The 21,918-nt window shown below is 39.7% G+C and overlaps 1 protein-coding gene across 4 annotated transcripts in view; it reads right to left on the bottom strand.

The window, feature by feature from the left end:
- The window catches only part of DAPK2 (death associated protein kinase 2), a 93,065-nt gene that overhangs the window by 44,684 nt on the left and 26,463 nt on the right, over positions 1-21,918 (bottom strand). For all 4 annotated transcript variants that reach the window (XM_075208394.1, XM_075208393.1, XM_075208391.1 and 1 more), the window contains 5 exons: positions 13,364-13,585; positions 8,679-8,817; positions 7,646-7,775; positions 4,285-4,333; positions 4,169-4,195 (listed from right to left, as the gene is read on the bottom strand). In XM_075208394.1, coding sequence (XP_075064495.1) covers positions 4,169-4,195; positions 4,285-4,333; positions 7,646-7,775; positions 8,679-8,817; positions 13,364-13,585 — 567 coding nt within the window. The remainder of the gene's footprint in view (positions 1-4,168; positions 4,196-4,284; positions 4,334-7,645; positions 7,776-8,678; positions 8,818-13,363; positions 13,586-21,918) is intronic.

Here is a 21,918-nt window from a genome sequence, read left to right on the forward strand (position 1 = left end):
GGCTGCCAATCCTCTGGAAACCAGACGGTGAGAGAGGAAAATCTAGGAAAGTAGGGATGGAGGACAAAATGCGCACAATAGTGTGATATTGTATAAAAAGACCAATAATTGGTCAGAATAGCAATCTTAAGCACCAGAGAGATAGACCCAAGTCAAATAGGTGAATAGAATATGAAATGCACCGTCACTCAAGTGTAATATATATGCGTACCAGAATGAAAATCTTTGAGGCTTATCAGATCAAATGTCTCAATGGAAGCAGGTTACACATTTCCACGGTTCAGGATACATTAGATATCTCAGAATGAAGCAGAAATGGAGGCCACAGATGTAAAATTTAAAACATACAATTTATTACGTGCACAATAGCTACTTACACATAAAGTAGCAGAAATCCAGCATATCTGGTCCAATGAGGGATTGAAAAAGGATCCCAAATATAAATAGATAACAGCAATGACCTCTCAACACGTTTCGTCCGCAATATCACCGGACTTCATCAGGAGAATATTAAAGTATATTATATATAGTATAGCATATAAAGAATGCAGTGTGTATATAAAGAGTACACAGTCTTGACCTGCCTGTTAGATTGGACAGAACAGTCACCAAAAATCGGGATTGTCCCACTAGAACAGGCTTGGCTAACCTGTGACACTCCAGGTATTGTGAAACTACAAGCTCCAGCATGCTTTGTCAATATATAGCAGCTTATTGCTGGAAGGGTATGCTGGGACTTATAGTTTCACAACACCTGGAGTGCCACAGGTTAGCCAAGCCTGCACTAGACTCAGAACATTTGTCAGACTGTCCTACCTGTTCTTGTCACTTTTACCACCTGTGGCTGCTGGTTTTTTTAGTTGCGGCTTGTCTGGATGCTGGAATGTTGGGGGCCCTATTTGAAAAAAATAATGGGTGCATTTAGAAAATTCAAACCAGCCTCGGCGTTAAATCAACATTAAAGTAATAGTATTACCATTTAATAAACCTATTTCCCTCCCTCCAGTCAGCCCCTGCAATAAATTAATCATTTACGTATAATATATATACCTATTTCCCGCAACCGTCACTGCCATTAAATAATTCATATTCACATTTAATAAATAGACCTCATGCTCCTCAAACTCAGCCTAATAGCCCCCACACCACCCCATCCAAAATTAATAGTCCCCACTATAAAATTAAATTGCCCCACCTTCATCCTACAAACAAAATAGCACCAATTATTTAGCCACCAACTACCACACACATTACATTGCCACAAGCCTGCTGTGCCATCACACACACATTACTGTGCCCCTTCTTCACCATGCTGTGCCTCCTTATGATCACACTGCGCCCTCCATGCTGCTTTTGCCCCCCCTTCTCCTGGCCCCCCTTCATCACCCTGTGTCATGCTGCTTTTGCTCCCTCCTTCTCCTGGCCCCCCTTTATCACACGCTGCCATGTTGCTTTGGCTCCCCTGCACACTCTGCCATGCTGCTTTGGCCTCCCTTCACACTCTGCCATGCTGCTATGGCCCCTCTTTCACACTGCCATGCTGTCTGTGCTTCCCCTTTCCACTCTCTGCCATGCTCCCCCGCTTCACTCTCTGCCATGCCCCACTTTTCACTCTCTGCCAGGCTCCCCCTCTTCATTCTATGCCATGCTCCCCCTTTTCACGATCTGCCATGCTCCCCCTCTTCACTCTGCCGTGCTCCCCCCTTGCTTCCATTCCTTCACTTACCTTTTCTATCTGCTTCTTTCTTCTCTTCTGCCTCCTTCTGAACTCCTCTCTGCGGCGCTCCTCACTGAATGTTGGGCGTGATGTCATCACGCCCAACATTCAGTGTGGACGGAGTAGAGAGGAGTCGGTGAGCACTGCGGTCATGTGAACATTCCTTTTTTTTATATACGTTTTCCACTCCCCCCCACCAACGAACAGGGGAGTGATCAGGGTCGGGGTCTTCCGGGAGATAGCCCGGTCCCCCGGTGGCCCAGTCCGACCCTGGATCTGAGCAACTTTGACAAGGGCCAAATTGTGATGGCTAGATGACTGGGTCAGAGCATCTCCAAAACGGCAGGTCCTGTGGGGTGTTCCCAGTATGCAGTCGTTAGAACCTAACAAATGTGGTCCAATGAAGGACAACCGGTCCTGGCGCCCAAGGCTCATTGATGCACGTGAGGACCGAAAGCTAGCCTGTCTGGTCCAAACATTCAGAAGAGCTACTGTAGCACAAATTGCTGAAAAAGTTAATGCTGGCTATGATAGAAAGGTGTCAGTACACACAGTGCATCGCAGCTTCCTGTGTATGGGGCTGCATAGCCGCAGACCGGTCAGAGTGGCCACGTAGACCCCTGTCCACTGCCGAAAGTGCCTACAATGGCCATTTGAGCCCCAGAACTAGACCATGGAGCAATGGAAGAAGGAGGCCTTGTCTGATGTATCATGTTTTCTTTTACATCAAGTGGACAGCAAGGTGCGTGTGCGCCGCTCCCCTGGGGAAGAGATGACACCAGGATGCACTATGAGAAGAAGGCAAGTCAGCAGAGTCAGTGTTCTGCTGGGAAGCCTTGGGTCCTGGCATTCATGTGGATGTCACTTTGACATGTACCACCTACCTAAACTTTGTTGCAGACCAAGTATGCCCCTTGATGGCAATGGTATTCCCAGATGGCATTGGACCCTCTCTGCAGTTTGGCAGGACGCATTATCCTGCTAACATAGTTCAGGAATGTTTTGAGGAACATGACAAAAAGTGTGTTGACTTGGCCTCCAAATTCCCCAGATCTCAAACCAATCGAGCATCTGTGGAATGTGCTGAAAAACCAAGTCTGAGCCAAGGAGGTCCCACCTCCTTACTAAAAGGACTAAAATAATATGCTGCTAATGCCTTATAGCCAGATACCACAGGACACCTTCAGAGGTCTTGTGGAGTCCATGCCTTGATGAGTTACAGAGGACATACACAATATTAGGGTGGGTGGTTTTAATGTTGTTTAACAGAATGACAGCTCATAATGTGTCCTACTTCCTACCTGCCACTGCTGCACATGGCATTGAAACTGAAGATGTTTTGAAGAGGGCAGAGCCCGCAATCAAAAGCACTGAAACATTCCCCAGTGTAATGCTGTCACCCCCAATGATGCGTGCCCACAGCCCATCACAGTGCCAAGTGCTGCAGCAAATATTTGCACAGTGAACAAGATGTGCTTTCCTGGGGGTATAGGGTGATGAAATAGTTAATATGTAAACAAACCAATGTGGTTACTTTTACTTTTAGACACATTACTGGCACTTATGGGGATTAAAGTCTCCAAGCACACTGATTACTAAAAAAAATACAAATATATATTGTAAAGTTATATAAGCTGCCTGAGGAAAATAGGCACTACAAAGCCTCAAGTACGAAGATACACACAATGAAACTTTACATTTCAACCAATGTAATAAAAGCCATTCAAACACACAAAATACACACATAATAAAGACAGTCCAGATCAATATCATAATAATAGGGATCATACTGCCCTATAAATAAAAAGGCACCAGCATTTTATACCTCCCCACTGTTTCCACCATCTTCTTATAGGGTCACAGCTGCATAATTAACTACATCATGCTCTGTGATTGGTTGTACTTCAGTGAGCTTTAGCACCCAATCAGAGCTTGCAGTTGGGGACTCAGTGACAGAGCATGTCTCAGCAGATTTCTCCAGCCTTACCCATTTACTGCAGTGCTCTTATACCTCTGTGGGGGCTGTGGTGTTAGGCAATTTATTAAGCTGCGAAAAACTCAGTAAAGGCGCTGTGTAGCGAAAGCTTCTCCATCTTTGCTTGATCTCTCACAGGTCAAAGCCTCTGCGCATGCACGCCCTAACGGCATTATAGTGGAGAAGGGGGGACTTTGCCAGGGCTCCCAGAACAGCCTCTGCATAATAAATAGTGGACAGTCTGATATTACATTAGTCACTTTTGTGTATTTCAATAGTTTTATAACACTGTTTGCAGCCAGAGATCACTATATAAGCAGTTTCCTGTCTGACACTTAACACATCAAGACAGTTCTCCTTAGCAAAGAGCAAGCAACAGAGCTTGTGGTCCTGTGTCTTGGTCACTGACATTTCTATTCAATAAATATTCTGTGTAACATATTGATAAGAAAATCAAAATAAAAACTGATACTCACAATATGTAAGTAATCACTCCAATGCTCCTAAAACAGAGAAATATGTTATTATTACACCATTAATTTTAGGAAAGCATCTATGGGGTCAATTTATGACTTTACCTTTGTGAACTCACCACATATCTACAGGCAGTCCAAGTGGTTCATAATTCACTATTTCAGGAGCTGAAACATTAATTGAACATAATTAGACACATACATGTACTATTATATGAATGCAGAGTTGCCACCTTTTTAAAACAGTGTCCAGGGACAACTGACACCTCTATGTTCATGCATCATGTTATATTTTCTTAATTATTTGTATTGTAAATACTCCTTACTTTGTTGTATTGTAAATACTCCTCCAATAAATATTAACTTGTAAAGAGATTAAAATTGATTCATAGTAGGCAACTGCCTCTAAAATACAGAAAATGTGGATATTTTTTTGAGATATTTAATACGAAAAAGGAACCTTTCCAGAGACAAGAAAAATTCTAGGTAAAAATTGTTAAAACCTGAGACTGTCATGAGCAATTAGGAGTAATTGGCAACTATGTCAGTGGCAGTTTTTATATAGATATAGACGTGTTATTGCATGTAAGGTACAGCGTCTTATCTTCCTCTGTGATATGTGATAAGCTCAGCTGAAGAAATAGGCTGGCGTCAGACGGGCATTTGTAAACGCCACATAAGGAAACGGCAACATTTTAAAGCAATGATACGTCAGTCATCATGACATGAACGCTACTTCCCTGTCACAACAGTGATTCTGCTGGGAAAATTCTGCTTCTCCAGGAGAATTGATCTTTAAGGAGGTGCCAGTGGAGCAAGTGTATAACAAATGCCAGTGGAGCAAGTACAACAGACCATAAGGGCCAGATTTACTAAGCTGCGGGTTTGAAAAAGTGGGGATGTTGCCTATAGCAACCAATCAGATTCTAGCTGTCATTTTGTAGAAGGTACTAAATAAATGAAAGCTAGAATCTGATTGGTTGCTATAGGCAACATCCCCACTTTTTCAATCCCGCAGTTTAGTTAATCTAGCCCTAAGTGTTCTGCTTTTTAGGGGAAAGGTTGTAGTGTGAAATCCTTGAGTTCTGCTACTTAGGGAAGTGCTTACTCTATTATTTAGGGCTAGGGTGGCATTTTTTAAAAGGATACAACAACTGATAAGATCAAGTCTGTGCATTGAATTCAATTACAATTGTAAACACACAGAACCAAAAATAAACAAAAACCTTAGTGCCATCTGAGGCGAGATTCTCCTGTCCCCTCATGGGAAGAATGGTCCTGAGGGGGACAGGCTAAATTAAAGTTTTGTCCAAAAGTCAATATCATATTGCTAGACAGGTAATGCAATAAAGGTCTTTCACAAAAGTGCTAACCTGTGCCCCTGCAATATATTTCTATTTGTGAATATGTCAGCCTCATTCCCACATTCCAGAAACTGATGTATCATCATCATCATTTATTTGTATAGTGGCACTAATTCTGCAGTGCTGTACAGAGAACTCATTCACATCAGTCCCTGCCCCATTGGAGCTTACAGTCTAAATTCCCTAACACACACACACACACACACACACACACACACACACACACACACACACACACACAGACAGACAGAGAGAGAGAGAGAGACTAGGGTCAAATTTTTTTTATAGCAGCCAATTAACCTACCAGTATGCTTTTGAGTGTGGGAGGAAACCGGAGCACCCGGAGGAAATCCACGCAAACACGGGGAGAACATTCAAACTCCACACAGATAAGGCCATGGCTAACCACTAGGCCACTGTGCTGCCCAAAAGTATACCTACATTTGTTTCGTGTTTCTGTGGATGCAGCTGCAAATGTTTATGTCAGAAACAATATCACTTTAGCACCACTCCCTTTATCCAATTAAACTTTTTATGCTCATGCTCAATTATGTTGTAAACTAATGAGAGTTATGGAACATCAGGATTGTAATTGAATATTTTTGTTATATAAGTATTTGTGTGCATACAAACATATGTACCCACTTTAAGTGCGCATGGTAATCACATTGAAAGTGTAAGGCAACTCTCAACCTCCTGTGCATCTAATAAAATCCTAGTCCTCCTGTGAGGAGAAAGAGGCTCCGTCTGCAAACCAGGATTACAGAAACATAACCTCATGACCTTTTAATGCATAGTTGTCCTACTATCCTGGAATGTCCGATAGACTTCCGAATATTTGCGTGGGGGTGGGGCTAAACACGTCATCCTGGCCCCGCACCCAGTTATGTTAGGGCAATATTGGGAAAGTTTGATAGGGGCGGGGCTTAACAACGCAATTCACGTGGCCATGCCCCCATGATGGACCCCCCTTACAGAAATCATGCTGTCAAAGTTGGCAAATATGTTTTGAAAACTGTTTATTTTCACACTTTGTTAAAGAGTCAACAATGTGGAACATGTTCAATGAGTAAAACAATATAACATAAAATTGGTTCCTCTTATATCTTGTCAAAGAGGTTAAATACAACAAAGTGGGTTTTCCAATAATATTGTAAAGGAGAAAAGAATAGAAGAAGAACTTGGAAATTAGGGAGAGGCAGAGGTACAAGAAGGAAGGAAGGACAAGGATGGGGAGGGCGAGGAGTTTGTGACAACATGCTGCCTGGAGTGAAAGAGCAGTGCAGTCTGTACTGTGCAGTCCACGTCTCGTGAAATTTGGGAAGGGTGTCGTTAAGGAGGGCTGTGATATACTGCATGGAGAAGATGTGCCATAATTATTTTTAATCAATTCTGGAGGGAAGGTCTTTTTCCAAGCTTGGGCGATCAGTAGTTTATGGCAAGTATGTTATAATGTTTATATATTACATCCAGCAAAACAAAATTACATTTACGCAGACAGTATTTAACTAGGAATCTACCAATGCGTCCCAATCAAACATAATTGCCTACTTTTTGTATCCTGCTTGCGGAAGATAGGAAGGGAGGTATAAAAACAAGATGATACAAAAACAAGATAATTTAGTCATCACGCCCCTGATCTCTCAACGATCACTGAAGTTGGCGAGAGCTATGATTCCATCATCACAACATTCCCCGCCCACTTCTCATGCAGGTAATCACCCTTCTGGAAGAATGGCCTGCTCTCTTGGTTGTCTGGGAGGTCTCTCCCTAATCTAGGAGTCTAACGGATATATCAGCAGAGTAGGCAACTATGCAAACAGAATATGCAAGATGCATGAGGTGACAAAAGGTAAATGCCCTGTGGGGGGCATTTTTGCACATTTGTAAATGACTCTTAGGGGTATATTTACTAAACTGCGGGTTTGAAAAAGTGGAGATGTTGCCTATAGCAACCAATCATATTCTAGTCATCATTTATTTAGTACATTCTACAAAATGACAGCTAGAATCTGATTGGTTGCTATAGGCAACACCTACACTTTTTCAAAACAGCAGTTTAGTAAATATACCCCTTAATGTTCTTTAATACCATGACAAGGATAATCATGCATACCTACAAATTCTGGTGTGCCAAAAATATTCTTAAACTCTACCCCATCTTCAATTTTATGTGCCAGGCCAAAGTCAATCAGCTTTATGTGGGGTATGGCAATTGCTTTATCCAACAGCATAATGTTTTCTGGCTGAAAAACAAAACAAAAAAAACATATGAAATTATATTATTCAATAACGATAATATGAATACATTTTGAATTATATTGTATTAATAAATTTATGCTGACAGCCTGTTAGAGATTTATATCCTAATAGGCGGGTCCTGTACCATTACTGAATGTAGATGTACATTCTGCTTTTTAGGGGTTGGCGTGCATCATCATCATCATCATTACCATTTATTTATATAGCGCCACTGATTCCGCAGCGCTGTACAGAGAACTCATTCACATCAGTCCCCTTCAGCCCACATGCCATGTTCAATGCATCCACCAGAAACCATTTATACATTTAAATATAAAGATTATTTTGTCTGCCAAAGTACACATATAAAGTACCCCTATAAACATCACAAGTTGCATTTTTTCTTCAAAATAATTGCGTTAAAGTAACTAAGGGAAGAATCATGAAAAAGTTTTATATTTTATATATTTATGTTTTTTGTCTGATTTTTTTCTGACGTGATTAAAAGAATATATATACAACATGTTACCAAGTAAGCTGAATCTGTCCCTCAAAAATATTGGAAAATTTATTTTATTAATCTTAAATAGTCATATAGTGACAAAGGGAGTGTTCTGCCACAGGCATCTTAGAGAAGAGTTAGGTTTTCACCTGACAGTCTGCAGGTAAAATTGCACATATGTATAGCAGTGCACCTAGGTTAAGGTATACAGGTGTAAGATATATGTGAAAAAGTAAAAGTATAAAGTGTGATTTAACTTACATGGTAGTAGATGCACTCAGTATTGTATGTCCCATTTGAGAGAAGAGGGCAGTAGTGAATAGATTTTGTTAATATTGTGTACTAATTGAACATGATTGAAAAATTAAACTCTTTAAATTTTTATAGTTTTTAATTAATCTCTCACCTTTAAGTCAAAGTGTGCAATTTTGTGAGTGTGCAGGTAATTAACTCCTTCCAGGATCTGCTTGATGAACCTAGTAGCCTCTTCTTCACTTAATGACTCTTTCTGAGCCAGGAAATCGAACAGTTCTCCTCCTGAAACCCTAACAGAGAGAAGACAAAACCCAGTCATTGGACCTTATTTACCAAGCGCACTGGATGCCCACCGCAATATGCCTTGGTTTCTACCAGTGTTTATAGATAGTCTACCCAGCACAATTCAAGTTACAAACCAACTCTTCGCTCTCGGGAGACACCTCTGCAAATTAGAAGGATGCAAAAGTTGGTGTTGTCATGCTTTGTGTAGGAACACAGGCTGTGGAGATATACATTTGTAGGGGTACACAAGCTGGTGTGTAATGTTTGGCATGATGGCATGAAATGATTTTGTGAGGGTAAAGTCATTGTCCAAGTTGTCCAAGTCTGACTGGGCAACAGCCCTGGGGGAATAAATTGTCAGGGATGCCACGATTACTAATTAACATATCTATCCATCTAATTTGAATTTTACATCTACATAACATAAACTCAATAATAATATGCTCTAAGTAACTATGAAATGTAACTTACGCTCCATGGTTACGTAATACCTTGATTTCATTATGTGATGTCAATAGCTATCTGCTTGGGACTGACCCTGCATCCATGTTTTGCATAGCATAAAGGGATTTGATGACAACATGATCAGTTATGTGCAGCTGTCAATTTGCTACTGTTTCAAGCACTGAGCGGGTCACTGTATACTTACACTTCCATTAACCAGCATCAACAATTCATGTGATTGTGCTGGTTTCCAATTTGGACTATGTGTTGGGCACAGGCTATGTATAATGTACTGTTCCCTTTACTGCCCTTAGCTAGCATTTACAGTAATCAATTTATGCTCCTTATTAGGTATAACTATAACTTTTAGCTGCCAAAGTCCTTAGACCCCCACCTAATTGCTGGCTCCTAATTTGTACACATTTTCCTGGCCTGAGATAGAAAGATATATTTAATTTACATAATAAGCTTATTATAATTTAGACATAGATTTATTTTATATTTTATGCTTTATTACATGAAAAACTTAAAAACAATTGGTATCTGTAACTCTGTAGTGTCAGGAAAGTGGCTAAAATTGCCACTGTTCTCTACACGTACAGTACTTGACTACTCTTACAGGGTGTGATATAGCTCGTCTTCATTGCATGGCTGTACATGTCTGTTGTATTTTGCTTCTAAAGTCAGTGTGTAACCTAGTAGATTTGCATACAAGACTGAACAAGATAAGCAACAAGGCTGTAAAATATATTGCCCTCAAGGCACAGAACCACATACTTGTGACTTTGTGACTCAGCAATAATATAATATATATATATATATATATATATATATATATATATATATATATATATATCTATCTATCTATATATATATATATATATATATATATATACATATATATATATATATATATATATATATATTGGGAAGTGTAGTATATTATATGATTTTTCAGCCACAATCGATTAGTTTCCTAACACAAATTATAGTATTTATTGATCGCAGTTAGCGTAGAATCGCACCCAATGTATGTCTATTTTACAAACAAACAGCATGGCAAGTTCCTAGCTGCAAACTGAACTTCATGCAAAACACTTTAGGCTTGGTATAAGATAACGAGTTGATGATGATAACTGTCACATCTGTGCTCTGGATTCATCGGTTTGCTATATTTGAATATTTTTATTTATTTTATTATAAGATGTGCGTTTAATCTTATTTCTGGAGCTATTTTGTGGCCGCATTTTAGCAATCAACTGAAAATCAGACACTTTTGTATAATCATCATACTGAATATGCAATCTGCTGGTTTAAAAAAATGCATGTGCAGATTTTAACTTGATAAACCACATGGTTTCAAAACCACAGAAACAAACGCATGTTAAATTGCCCCCCTGGCTTGTTGTGTTTTTTGCAGAAGTAATAATTTAATACAAATTTTACTTAATCTTTTGATATCATGTAATGCAGGTTTTGACAGCTGTTTATGAACTATATCTCCCAGCTCGCTCTGACAGCAGCGTCATTGTATATTTGGAACTGCAATCTGACAGCACGTGGAAAACTAGCTGAAAAAGCAGCAGTTGCTCATCTCATATAATGACATATAAATGAATTAAAACTTGTTAAGTCCATAGGTCACTTATATCTGCAGCAGAACAGTATAAGGTTATTTAAGTGTCAGTTAATATAACAGCATGACAAGAACTAGAGGAAGTGAACAGTCTGCAATATCCGCCTGGTGAACCACAGACAGATATAGTGCTGTTGTCAAGATCGCTCATATCTCATAGAGGAGACAAACCTGACACATCACCAGAGTACAGAAACAATGAGATGATGCAGACACTTCCCCTGGGTACATTACATCATTTGGAATAATGGAAGTAAAGGACAAAAGTAATTACTGCAATAATGAACCAATAATACTATACAGTAATTCCTGTATCAGAAATGGCCACAGAAAGTACAAGGTGTGCCTAGAAAAATAAAGATCATATTGTTTTCTAAATGTAGGTTGTTTATAAAACTGCATTCAACAGCAGGTAAACATTTAATCCACAGGTTGAGCTTGTTATAATTCAGTTGATGTCTCCTTATTGAATAAAATAATAATAATACTCAATAATATAATAAACTCAAATAAAGAAGTGTGTGGGTCAGGTGTAGAGCAAGGGTTCAACCTCTTTTAATATGTAATTTAATGTACCTTAAACAACACTTCTATCAATGCCCATTGTCAATCTAATGCTAATACATTTCTGAGGATAGTGCCTTTAATTCTAGAACACTTGAGACAATGGGTTTCCTTGTCATATAGCGATGTCATGGTTTTGTAACAAAACCATGTTACAATGCAAGGGGTGAAAATTAGTTTTCTGTTTTGCACATAAGTTAAATACTGTCTGTTTTTCATGTAGCTCACAAATACTTGATAGCTTATTTGTACACTGAAATTTAAAGTTGATATTTGTGTGCTACATGAAAAAACAGACAGTATTTAACTTATGTGCAAAACAGAAAACTAATTTTCACCCCTTGCATTGTAACATGGTTTTGTCCAGGAGACTTAAATAAGAAACTTCTTAATTTAAGTACCTTAATGAATCAGGCCCACTATCTTCAATTATAGGATCTATTTGTCAAGTGGTGAAGAGCCAAAATGCTGACGTAAATGCTGGCAAAGGACTATTTCGCCACTTTTTCCTATTTATCAAAGTGTTAATGCTGGAGAAATCTAGCATTATCCTAATTGCCGGCACTTAGCGCTATTCCCATAGACCTCTATGTGACAGCAGTAATAGGTCATTTATTAAGTTGGTATTTATTGAGGTAATTTATTAAGCTGCGAAAATCTTTGTCTTTTTCAATGGGAACAAGCTGCTTAGCTGGATCCCTCCTGGGAGAAGACGGTCTGCACATTCGCATAGCACTTTCTCCATTTGCTAGCAGCGTTTGGCTGCTGGTGAAACAAAAAAGTCTTTATGTAGGTGTAGGGCTCTTTGCCGGTACTACCAGAGCAGCCCCAGTGATTTGCAGAGATGCATTCTGATTGGTTCTGCTGTGGAATAATAAATTGACCCCTTAATATTGTACCACAGTTGTCATAGCCTTGGGCGCGATAGCATGGTATAAAAGGACATGACAAGGGGAGGGGGAGAACTGTGCATTTGTATATACATTCCAAATGCGTATAGAATACATTTTTAAGTCTCCCCTTTTATTAAATGCAATGCACTGATATCTATATGGTCAGCTTGTTATGTTACCAGATTCAGTGACTATGTGGTTTATAAACAGATTTTTTTTTTCAAAACAATCAGCAACATAACTTAATTATAGTACAGCATCATTATTATCAATTAATATTTTCCAGGGACACTTTGCTGCTGAGCTGATGTACGATAGCTACACATCACAGTTTTGTGGCAAACTTACAATTCCAACCTACAATTCCTATGATGTCATCTTTACTGAATCTGATAACAATGTATTTTTTATTTTAAATCCTTCTCTTTGCTAAGTATTAACTTATAAAGCTAAGGAAGTAAGTAAGTATAGCCATTCCATCTAACATGCAGAAAACAAAGGAGTCTACGTTGCAATTGGTCAATACTGAGAAATAGAGACTGTACAACCTGAGTAAAGGACAATTTTGGGTATACTGGATGTAACAGCAGGGTGGTACAGTGTACACCTCCCCCAGTGTACAAATGTCACTATGTGATAGTCTTCACATATAAGGATGAGGAGGAAGTTAAAGGAAGGAAGAATTGTTTCACTTCCTTCTGGAATATGACTTGTCCAGACCTTCCTGTGTCTACATGTAATGTTTCCTTCATATGAACATTAATAATCCTTGTGTTGACATCATTTATATTCCTAGATAAATGTTTTTATAACAGGCACTGCAATTATGTTGCTTAGACATTGACCCAATAAACATGTTATGGTCATCAGCCACTTCATCCTGATGATATCACCCTTAATAAACATGTCTGTATCACTAGGTCCCATCACATTTACTGTACCTATTAAGCATGTCACTCGGTCACACTGCATTTTCATTGTTACAACATCTCATTGTTAACCCGTAAAACTTACAACTCCAGGATGAGGACGACATCAGTCTTGTTCTCATACACATCCTGCAAAGTGATGATGTTAGGATGCTGGATATCCCGCAGGATGTTCACCTCACGTTCAATCTCCTCCCGGGTCACCCCTCTCCGACTGGCGCGGCTCTGTCTCTTCTTGATGAATTTTGCAGCATAATCCACCCCAGTCTTCTTCTCTCTGCATCTTTTTACTATGGCAAACTGTCCACTGGAGAAAGAGAGAGCGAGAGTACGAGGTGTGACTGCAGAATTGCACAGAGAACAATGTGAATAGGAGCGAGACTCCTCAATACTGTGGCAAATGAAGGAATGCTTAACTAGCCCTGTAACTGAGTGGCCTTGAAGAGACAAGGTATGCTGTAAATACATAAATGTACTGTAGGACAAATTAAAATGTACTAGCATTACATATCATATATATGTGTTTAAATTGTCAATAAACAATATGCATCCTAGTCAACCACACTGAAACCTATATACTGCACCCTTATTGAAATTGAGTTTTACCCACTGCAACCTAATTACCCACATATACACTTATTTGCCTTATTCATAGTTTACTGATATAGAACTTCTTTTGCAGTAATTTGCTTGGAAGATATCATGTGATACTTGCTTAAAAAACAAATTAAACATCAGAGTGCGGCCATTATACTCGTCTGTGGGTAATTGCTGCGTGAACGCTTTCTCCTGTTGATAGCTCAATTACTAGATGTTCCTTCATGTGCAATGTATTTGTAGTCTCCCCACTGAAAACCATTGTTTTGTTATCTGATGGTTCCATTCCACCAGGACACGTGAAGCTCTGGAAGTGGCAGTGTCTAGTACACTACACTTTATCTGTATATCTGATATGCAAAGTCATTTTGAAGGTGGAGCTGAAAGGTAAATGAGCCATACATAGAAAATCATCACCACAAAGGTAATCCCCCTCGTCCCCCCAATTAATGTAAATCTTTACTTTTTCACCCATATATGGGTTATCTGGCCCTTATTAGCGGTTTATATAGCCCCATAAAGTAAGGGGACACAAGGACTGTCTTTACTTCAATGACATTTCATTTTATTTTTTTAAATACACTGATTTACACAGTGCATACGTAGACATACTGTGGACTAACTGCAACTAGATGGAGAAAATAACTTAACTGAAACTGATGGAAAAGTACAGATGTCTGCAATCTGAAAAGCTTTTCAGCAACCCACAAATCAAATATGTTCAATATGAAAGTAAAATTCCACCCTTAACAGATCATTTAAATATCTTACAAAACAATATTTTGAAGTGACGCCCCTTCATTCAGCCAGGTCCATCCAACATTCCGCAAAAAGATTTGCTCACTTGGCATTGAACGCACTTATATTCAATGCTCTAAGTCCATGCTCTGCACTGTAAAAATAGGCACATAGGATCTGATGTAGAGAAGAATGATGCCCTATTTGCATATGACCAAAGAGTTGCATCTTTAAATAGGTGCAACATATGACAATATAATGAAAATGCGTACTTGGTTTAAATAGGTGCAACATTTGCACGTATTTCAGGATCTATGTAATTCAAAATAAGATATACTTCAAATGGTGGGGTTAACCTGTGTCCGCATGCCCTTACTGTACTGTACATTCATGCCCCTGATCCACCTCTCCAAGTGCAAGGAGCCCCGTGTGTAAGATATGCTTATCCCTAAATAGAGACTCAAGTTGTGTTTCTGCAAAGTGTGAAAATGTTGCACATATGTAAAACTCTAAATCAAATACTAGTCCCTGACAACATATGCAGTACTCTGGAACCATTATATCACTTCAGAAATGATTTAAGTATTTGCTCTGTAGTACAAAGATGCACCACAGCTGAGAACAAAGAGTTTGAGCCTTAAGACCTTTAAGTAGTATGGGCAGGAAATATGAAGATATTTTAATCAGATATTTTAAAGATAGATTATGAGGTTAGGTGACTTTCTATTGCGGCAATAGGAAATCAGCCTTACAGCTGTATATTAACACATAAACGTCTATACCTGCTGTATTCCTGTGCCCTATAGAGGAAAGCTTTTAAAAACTATAATCCACTCTCTGCCTGTCCTGTGTTAAACCCAGTATCCTCAGTCCACGCTCTGCACCCTGCACAGAAGTCTTGATCCAAAGTAAGCAGTCACAGTAACCAGCAAAGAGGTGCTGATCCAGGTACCCATAAAGGAGCCTGGTGGTGTCAGTGACTATTCTCTTACAACTGGGAGCACCCTGGTTGGGAGCGGCTGACACTTACAGTTGGCGAGTCTCTGGTGGCCAAGTAGCACCAGTAGGAGGGGTAGTAATCAGATAGTATATTAAGAGGAAGTCCAAAACAAATCTGTAAAACCCTCCCTCTAACACAGTGGCAAAGTAAGTCCATGCTGTCCGATCTGTCTAACGCACTTCAGGGTGCATGGCCAATTCACAGTCCTTGCAACTGCCCTCAGAAAATCAATCTACACCTACTATGGTTCTGTGGATACTCCACAAACTGTGCATGACAAAAACAGTAACAATGTCTCATTAAAGTCCCCTCTACTAACACTTCATTCATCTCAACTTGCAGTTTTCTCCTGCCCAGAGATGTACTTCAAAAGCAGAACGGAAAGGTGTTAATTAAAAATAAGGGTATGATTGGTAAGAGAAAAATCAAGTCAGTTCACATATATGCATAATGCAAGCCAGCAAGGCATACTAGAATTTCTGGCAAGCACTGATCGTGCGCTAATTTAAGTTCTATGGGAGTGCTCATGAAGTACATTATATATATATATATATATATATATATATATATATATATATATATACATATATATACATCACACACACACACTGCTGGACGGTATGAAAATCATGGAAAAGTACAGATATTTGTCATTTTATGTTGTGCTTTCTTCATCTGCAATGTTTTGTTTCAGATATAACAATGTTTTACAGTGCTGTGTTGGAGAACGTTTCGGTCAAGCCAACCAAGACAGGAAAGTCCCTAACAATTGCTGTTATTTTATTGCTTATAGTATGTTGGCCTTAACATCACTTGACTACTGTTGATTCACACCACTCACGTATGGCTTTAACAGGCTAATATTAATCTTTGGTTTCATAATGCAGAATATATGACCCCAGACTAAATGTATAAATATGAGTTTAGGAGATAGCTGGTTCTTAGTTCAGTTTCTGTCAAATGATAAAAAGAAAGTTGCTGTGTTTTTAAATACCAAAAACAATGAAAGTGAATAATATTAAGCATTATATATACACAATCCCAGTGACTTTCAAACTACTATATTGTTATCAAACAGTGAAAATGCAGCCAGTACACAATCAGGGTATCTTTTAAGACTGAAGTCCTAACACTTACATTGAAATGACTTCATAGGTCTTCGTGCAGTACTTCACTATGATCTGATAACTACCAGTGCGTCATCAGATAGCAAACAGGAGTTTCCCTTCCGTGTCACCTCTCACCTGGTGTAGTACTTGTCATAGACTTGGACTAACACAACATTCACTTTAACACTTTCAGCACTAAAGAAGAGTTCAACAAATGCTGCTTACACCCCCAAAAGACCCAAGTACAAGTCTTAATACTTTTTGGAGTCAATTTATTAATACTGTGAAGTCACAATCAATAAGCAGTTCTGCGAACCGCAAGTGTATAATGAAACACAGCTACAATTTACTATGCCAGGGCTTCTCTGGGAGCCCCTGCATTGAACCCCCCCCCCCCCCCCCCCCCAAGTATTTCCCTCTTCACCGGCAATCTAATGCTGCCAGCGAATGGAGAAAGTATTGAGAGTCTTCAGCTGGATCCCATAAATATAGACCACTATCACTAATGTTATTTATATAGTGCTATATATAATGAAGTGCTTTACAGAGAATATTTAATCTCTATTCCCTACTACACAGACACTAGAGTTAGTTAAAAGTCAATTGACCTCCCAGCATGACTATGTGTGTGGGAGGAAACCAGAGCACCCAGAGGAGACCCATGCAAATAGAGGGAAAATATTCCACCTCCATTCAGATCAAATGCCCTGGTGGAAACTGACCCCATGACCAGAGTACTATGAGGCAGCAATGCTAACACGTGCATCTTCCTGCATAAGTGTAAACAAAGCAAATTGGTGAGAGTGGTAATACATCTCCTCTGGAGGAAAGGAGATTCCTCTGCCTCTCCAGTTCCAACATGTGTGTTGTTGTTTTTTTAGCCAGTAGAAAATGCTTCCTGACATTCTATATTAAATCTCTTCAGAACTCGGAATGAAATAACTGCCATGCCACTCTTCATTAAATCTTATGCACAAGTTCAGCAGACGTAGACAATTGCAAAACATATTATGCAACTGACCTACTTTTTCATGTTTTATTTATTATAATTGAGAGGCCCCTATTAATAGTGCAGTTTTCTGTGTTATATTTTTTTTTTTTTGCTCAAAAAAACCCAAAAACCTTTAAGGGACTTAAATGCTGTTTAATGAGACGGTATTCACGCATTTCACATTCACATTTTATTCATAATTGTAAAAATGCCCCAGAGACTCCTGAATAAGGGGAGATTTCCAGACTCCTGGAAGATCAAACATTTTTCCTGCATGGTGGCCAGAGACCTGTTGTAATGATGCCAGTCATGTCATCAAGCCATACCCACATCAATAAATACTGAGTGGATAGGGCAGGGCCAGCACTACCATTCATCAAACCTAGGCACAAGCCCTTCACTGTTTTTAATGTCCCTGCAGCATCTCAGAATGGCAATAACAGATGGGGATCATTTAAAAATGCTTTATTCTTCGCATAAATAATTTTTTTTAAAGTGTAAATATATATATATATGATTAAAACAAAAGTAGGTCATATCGTACCCAAGTGAATTTTCTATTTTTTTAAGGACCAATAGTGCTCACCTGAGTCTGTGTGATGTGTAGGTGACCCCTTGGTTTGATTAAAAATTGTTAAAGCCCCTCAAACTTATACTTCACACTGTCTATTACTCCAATACTGCCACCACCAAGATTTAATTTCAAAGCAGGCACTTTGCAGGAGTCTTCAGTTGCTCCCTTAACTGACAATACCATCACAACTTAGGGGTGTGGTCACGCTACACAGAGCATGGCTACAGCTCATTGGGAGTGTGGGCATCTGCCCCCTCCGCCCTCCCCTCTCTGCAGGTGGAGCTCCCAGCCCCCTTTCATAAGAACACCCTTTCCATGCCATGTGGAACTGAGACTGGTATGCATAGCATTGAAGGGGCATCAGTTAGTGGGACATATCTCCCATCCGGAAGGTCCTGATCTGCGGTATGGTGGGACAGTCCCCTCAATTTTGTTGATCAGGACTGCTGGGTAACTAGGTGAATGCTGGGCTCACACAAGACAGTATAGAGATGGATTAAAGTGTTAGTTTTGATCTGTTGGTCATAGTAAAACAGCAGTGTAATCATCACAGCATCAAGTAGGATAGTAATAGTAATTGTGTTTATTAGCCAAATTAGCTCTTATAAGAGTTGTTCCAATTGCATATACACACATCACACAAGCTATTCACACGGACTACTGGCCTTCCTTTTACATAGTTTTGCATTCAGCTCTGGGTGTGGTTAGACCAATTCCAATCCACCTTATTTAGTCCAGGTTGAACCCCTTATCTGACCATAAGGGTGAGCCTGGACATTTTACTTTAATTATAAGGGCAAAGTGGTGTAACAATACTCCTGTCCCCATGTAGCAAATGTCAGGATCCCCTTGGCACCAATTAGTCTGAGATGGGAGATTTCATCTTTGTATCCCCCACCCAAAGACACTTTCAGGACTTTGTTATTGCCCCCAATCGAGCAAGATTCAAGAGCTTTGGTCCTGAGACTAAGGACCAGAGGAGTATCATCCCAACACCAGTGGGTCCTTCATGGGACACTGCAGTGATTCCCACTGCAGTGACCACTAGTTGAGGGGATCTCCGACTCCACGATTCTTGCCACTCTCCAGTTCTCAGACTAGGAACCAATGGAGCTGTCCCTTCTGGGAAGCTGCAGCGACCACTGGTTAAGTGTACACCATAATTAAACAGTTTCCCACATCAGGTGGGTTTGGGGGAAGGAGGACCCAGTCACAATATTATTTGCACAAATAGAAATGTATTGCATCTCTGCATATTTTGCAGTTCATAGTTTGATTGTCTGACCTGTAGTATGAGGCTGTATTTACAAGACAGTGTGTTCCCTGCCTGTCTCCTTCTCTTTGCCAAAGTAGAGCCCGTTATCTTGTTCAAAACAAGGTTATGTGTCAGGGGGTTGCAAATAAAACATAACAGTTCAGTCCAATTAGGTGAAAGACAGTTTAATCATCCGCTTTTCCAGGAAGCAGCATATTGAATCTATGATGACAAAATTTGTACACTAGTGTTTAGTTAGTAAACATTTTGCACATTTTAAAAGTTTATTTTAGTATCTTAATATAGTAGCAGTGCTATAAGTGGTATGTGAGCTACACAAGCTGAGCATGGCAGGGGAGTGGTTATCAAGTGTCTTATGTGTCTGAATTAGGCAGGGAGCGCAGTATCAGCAGTTGTAAAGAGAACAAGAAATGCTGACAGCATAAGAACTGCTAAGTTAGCTCTTAGAACATGAGGGTCCTGTACAGGACAGTGGTCAAAGTGGGAATTTAAAATGCTGGTATAGAAATTTGAAGTGAATACCTGGGGGCAGAAGCTTTAGGGATTTTAATGTAAAATGAATGTTAGAAGCTTTGAACACAGTATTCTATAATATAAAATATATTAAAAAATGCAAGACTATCGACCCTGTGCCCCCACCTCTCATGTGTCAGATTACCTCTCCCCTGTGTCCTCTCCACCTCTCCATCATTTTCCCTGTGTTACTTCAACTTTCCTTAATGTCTCCCGTGTTCTACATCTCTCAGATGTTTTCTTTGTGTACCAACATTTATACCAGTAGTCCATGTTTATATTCTTTTATTTTGTGGGTTGGTCACACTTCTGCACCAAAAGAGCCCCCCACCCCTCCCTACAGATGCACACCTCTGGGGTGCATTACCAGGGTAGGGCTGGCAAAGTGTAGCCCGAGGGGCAAGACTCGACTCAGCAGCCTATTAGGGGGAAAAAAATGCAGGTGGCCCAGTGACCCAGCCCAAAGTAGCCCACTATGGAACAGGCCTGAGGGGCTGAGGCCCCCCATGCCCCCAGCCACTGTGCAAATATCAACCCACACTACCTGCTGACAGAGGTGACTTGCTGAGCAGTCTCCCCTCCTATCCAAACCCACTTTCCACTGAGCACTTAAATGACAGCAGGAAGCAGGTAATGGTAGAAAATGATGTTCATGATGTCACTATGTCACTCTCTATCTCTGTTTTACCTATTTATCTATCTATCTATCTAGTTGTCACTTTCTCTCTATACGGCTCCTAATTATTAATCTGCAGAAAATATTTTTTCACAGCAATTTACTATTAAAAAATCACTAGAGCAGCTGTGTGGTACTCAGTTGCCCGGCAATACTGTCTGGGAGCGATAAGGCCATTCTCGGACACATGTGAGCCGACTAGCCAGCTCACGCATGCGCAGTTTAACTGAAAGCCCAGACTTGGATTATCAGTTCAGTAGGGAAAAATATATAAAAATAAATATATATAAAAAAATATTATTATTTCAGAATATTTAGCTTTGGAACAAATGATGTATTCAAATAACAATTGCTATTGAAGGGAGGATTGTGGCTGTACATGTACCACCACAGTCCTTGTTAGAATTCCCACGCAAATCTCAACTCTTCGCCAGCAGGCTACCACCCACGATAGCATGGCAGTAGCCCTTAATAGATAGAAATACTATCCATGTATAACAAATAGACCCATATATCTGTCTGTGACACCCACTAGTGTGTGACACCTTTTTAGTATGGGAAGCGATAGAGAGGTGAATGAGTGAAGTTAATTGTCATTATACAGCATGTATCAACTTCAAGAGAAGGAGAGCTCAGAGTGCATCTGATCCTGAACTATGTGAGAGTCGAATGTCTAGAGTGGTTTTCCATGCTCTGGGAGACCTATGTAGGATATATATTGTACTCTGTAAATAAATGATTCATAATTTATTCACTTCAGAAGGTGACCTGTGCCCATTATTCTTTATCTTTCTATTATCTTTATCACACCTGCATGTGTCGGTTTTCTGTTTGCCAAAACTTAACAAAACATTACACAGGGATGGGAGAGACTGAGCTACAACCAGTGGTATTAGGATACCATCACCAATATCTCACCTCAAATTACTACAGAATGTGGGGTCTATTTAACAAGAGATGAAGAGCCAAAATGTTGGTGCAAACGTCTACAAAAGGCTCTTTCAACGCTTCTTGTTATTTAACAAAGGGTTAACAGAGTAATCATTCTCTGACACTAAGCTCATTATTGGAGCTTACTACTGTCCCCATAGACCTCTATGAGGACAGCAGCTTTAGTCAATTTACACTCTAAGGATGGCGTAACTTGTCTTTTCAATGGGATCCAA

This window comes from Mixophyes fleayi, chromosome 4 (genome assembly GCF_038048845.1).
Source record: "Mixophyes fleayi isolate aMixFle1 chromosome 4, aMixFle1.hap1, whole genome shotgun sequence".
Classification (NCBI taxonomy): domain Eukaryota; kingdom Metazoa; phylum Chordata; class Amphibia; order Anura; family Limnodynastidae; genus Mixophyes; species Mixophyes fleayi.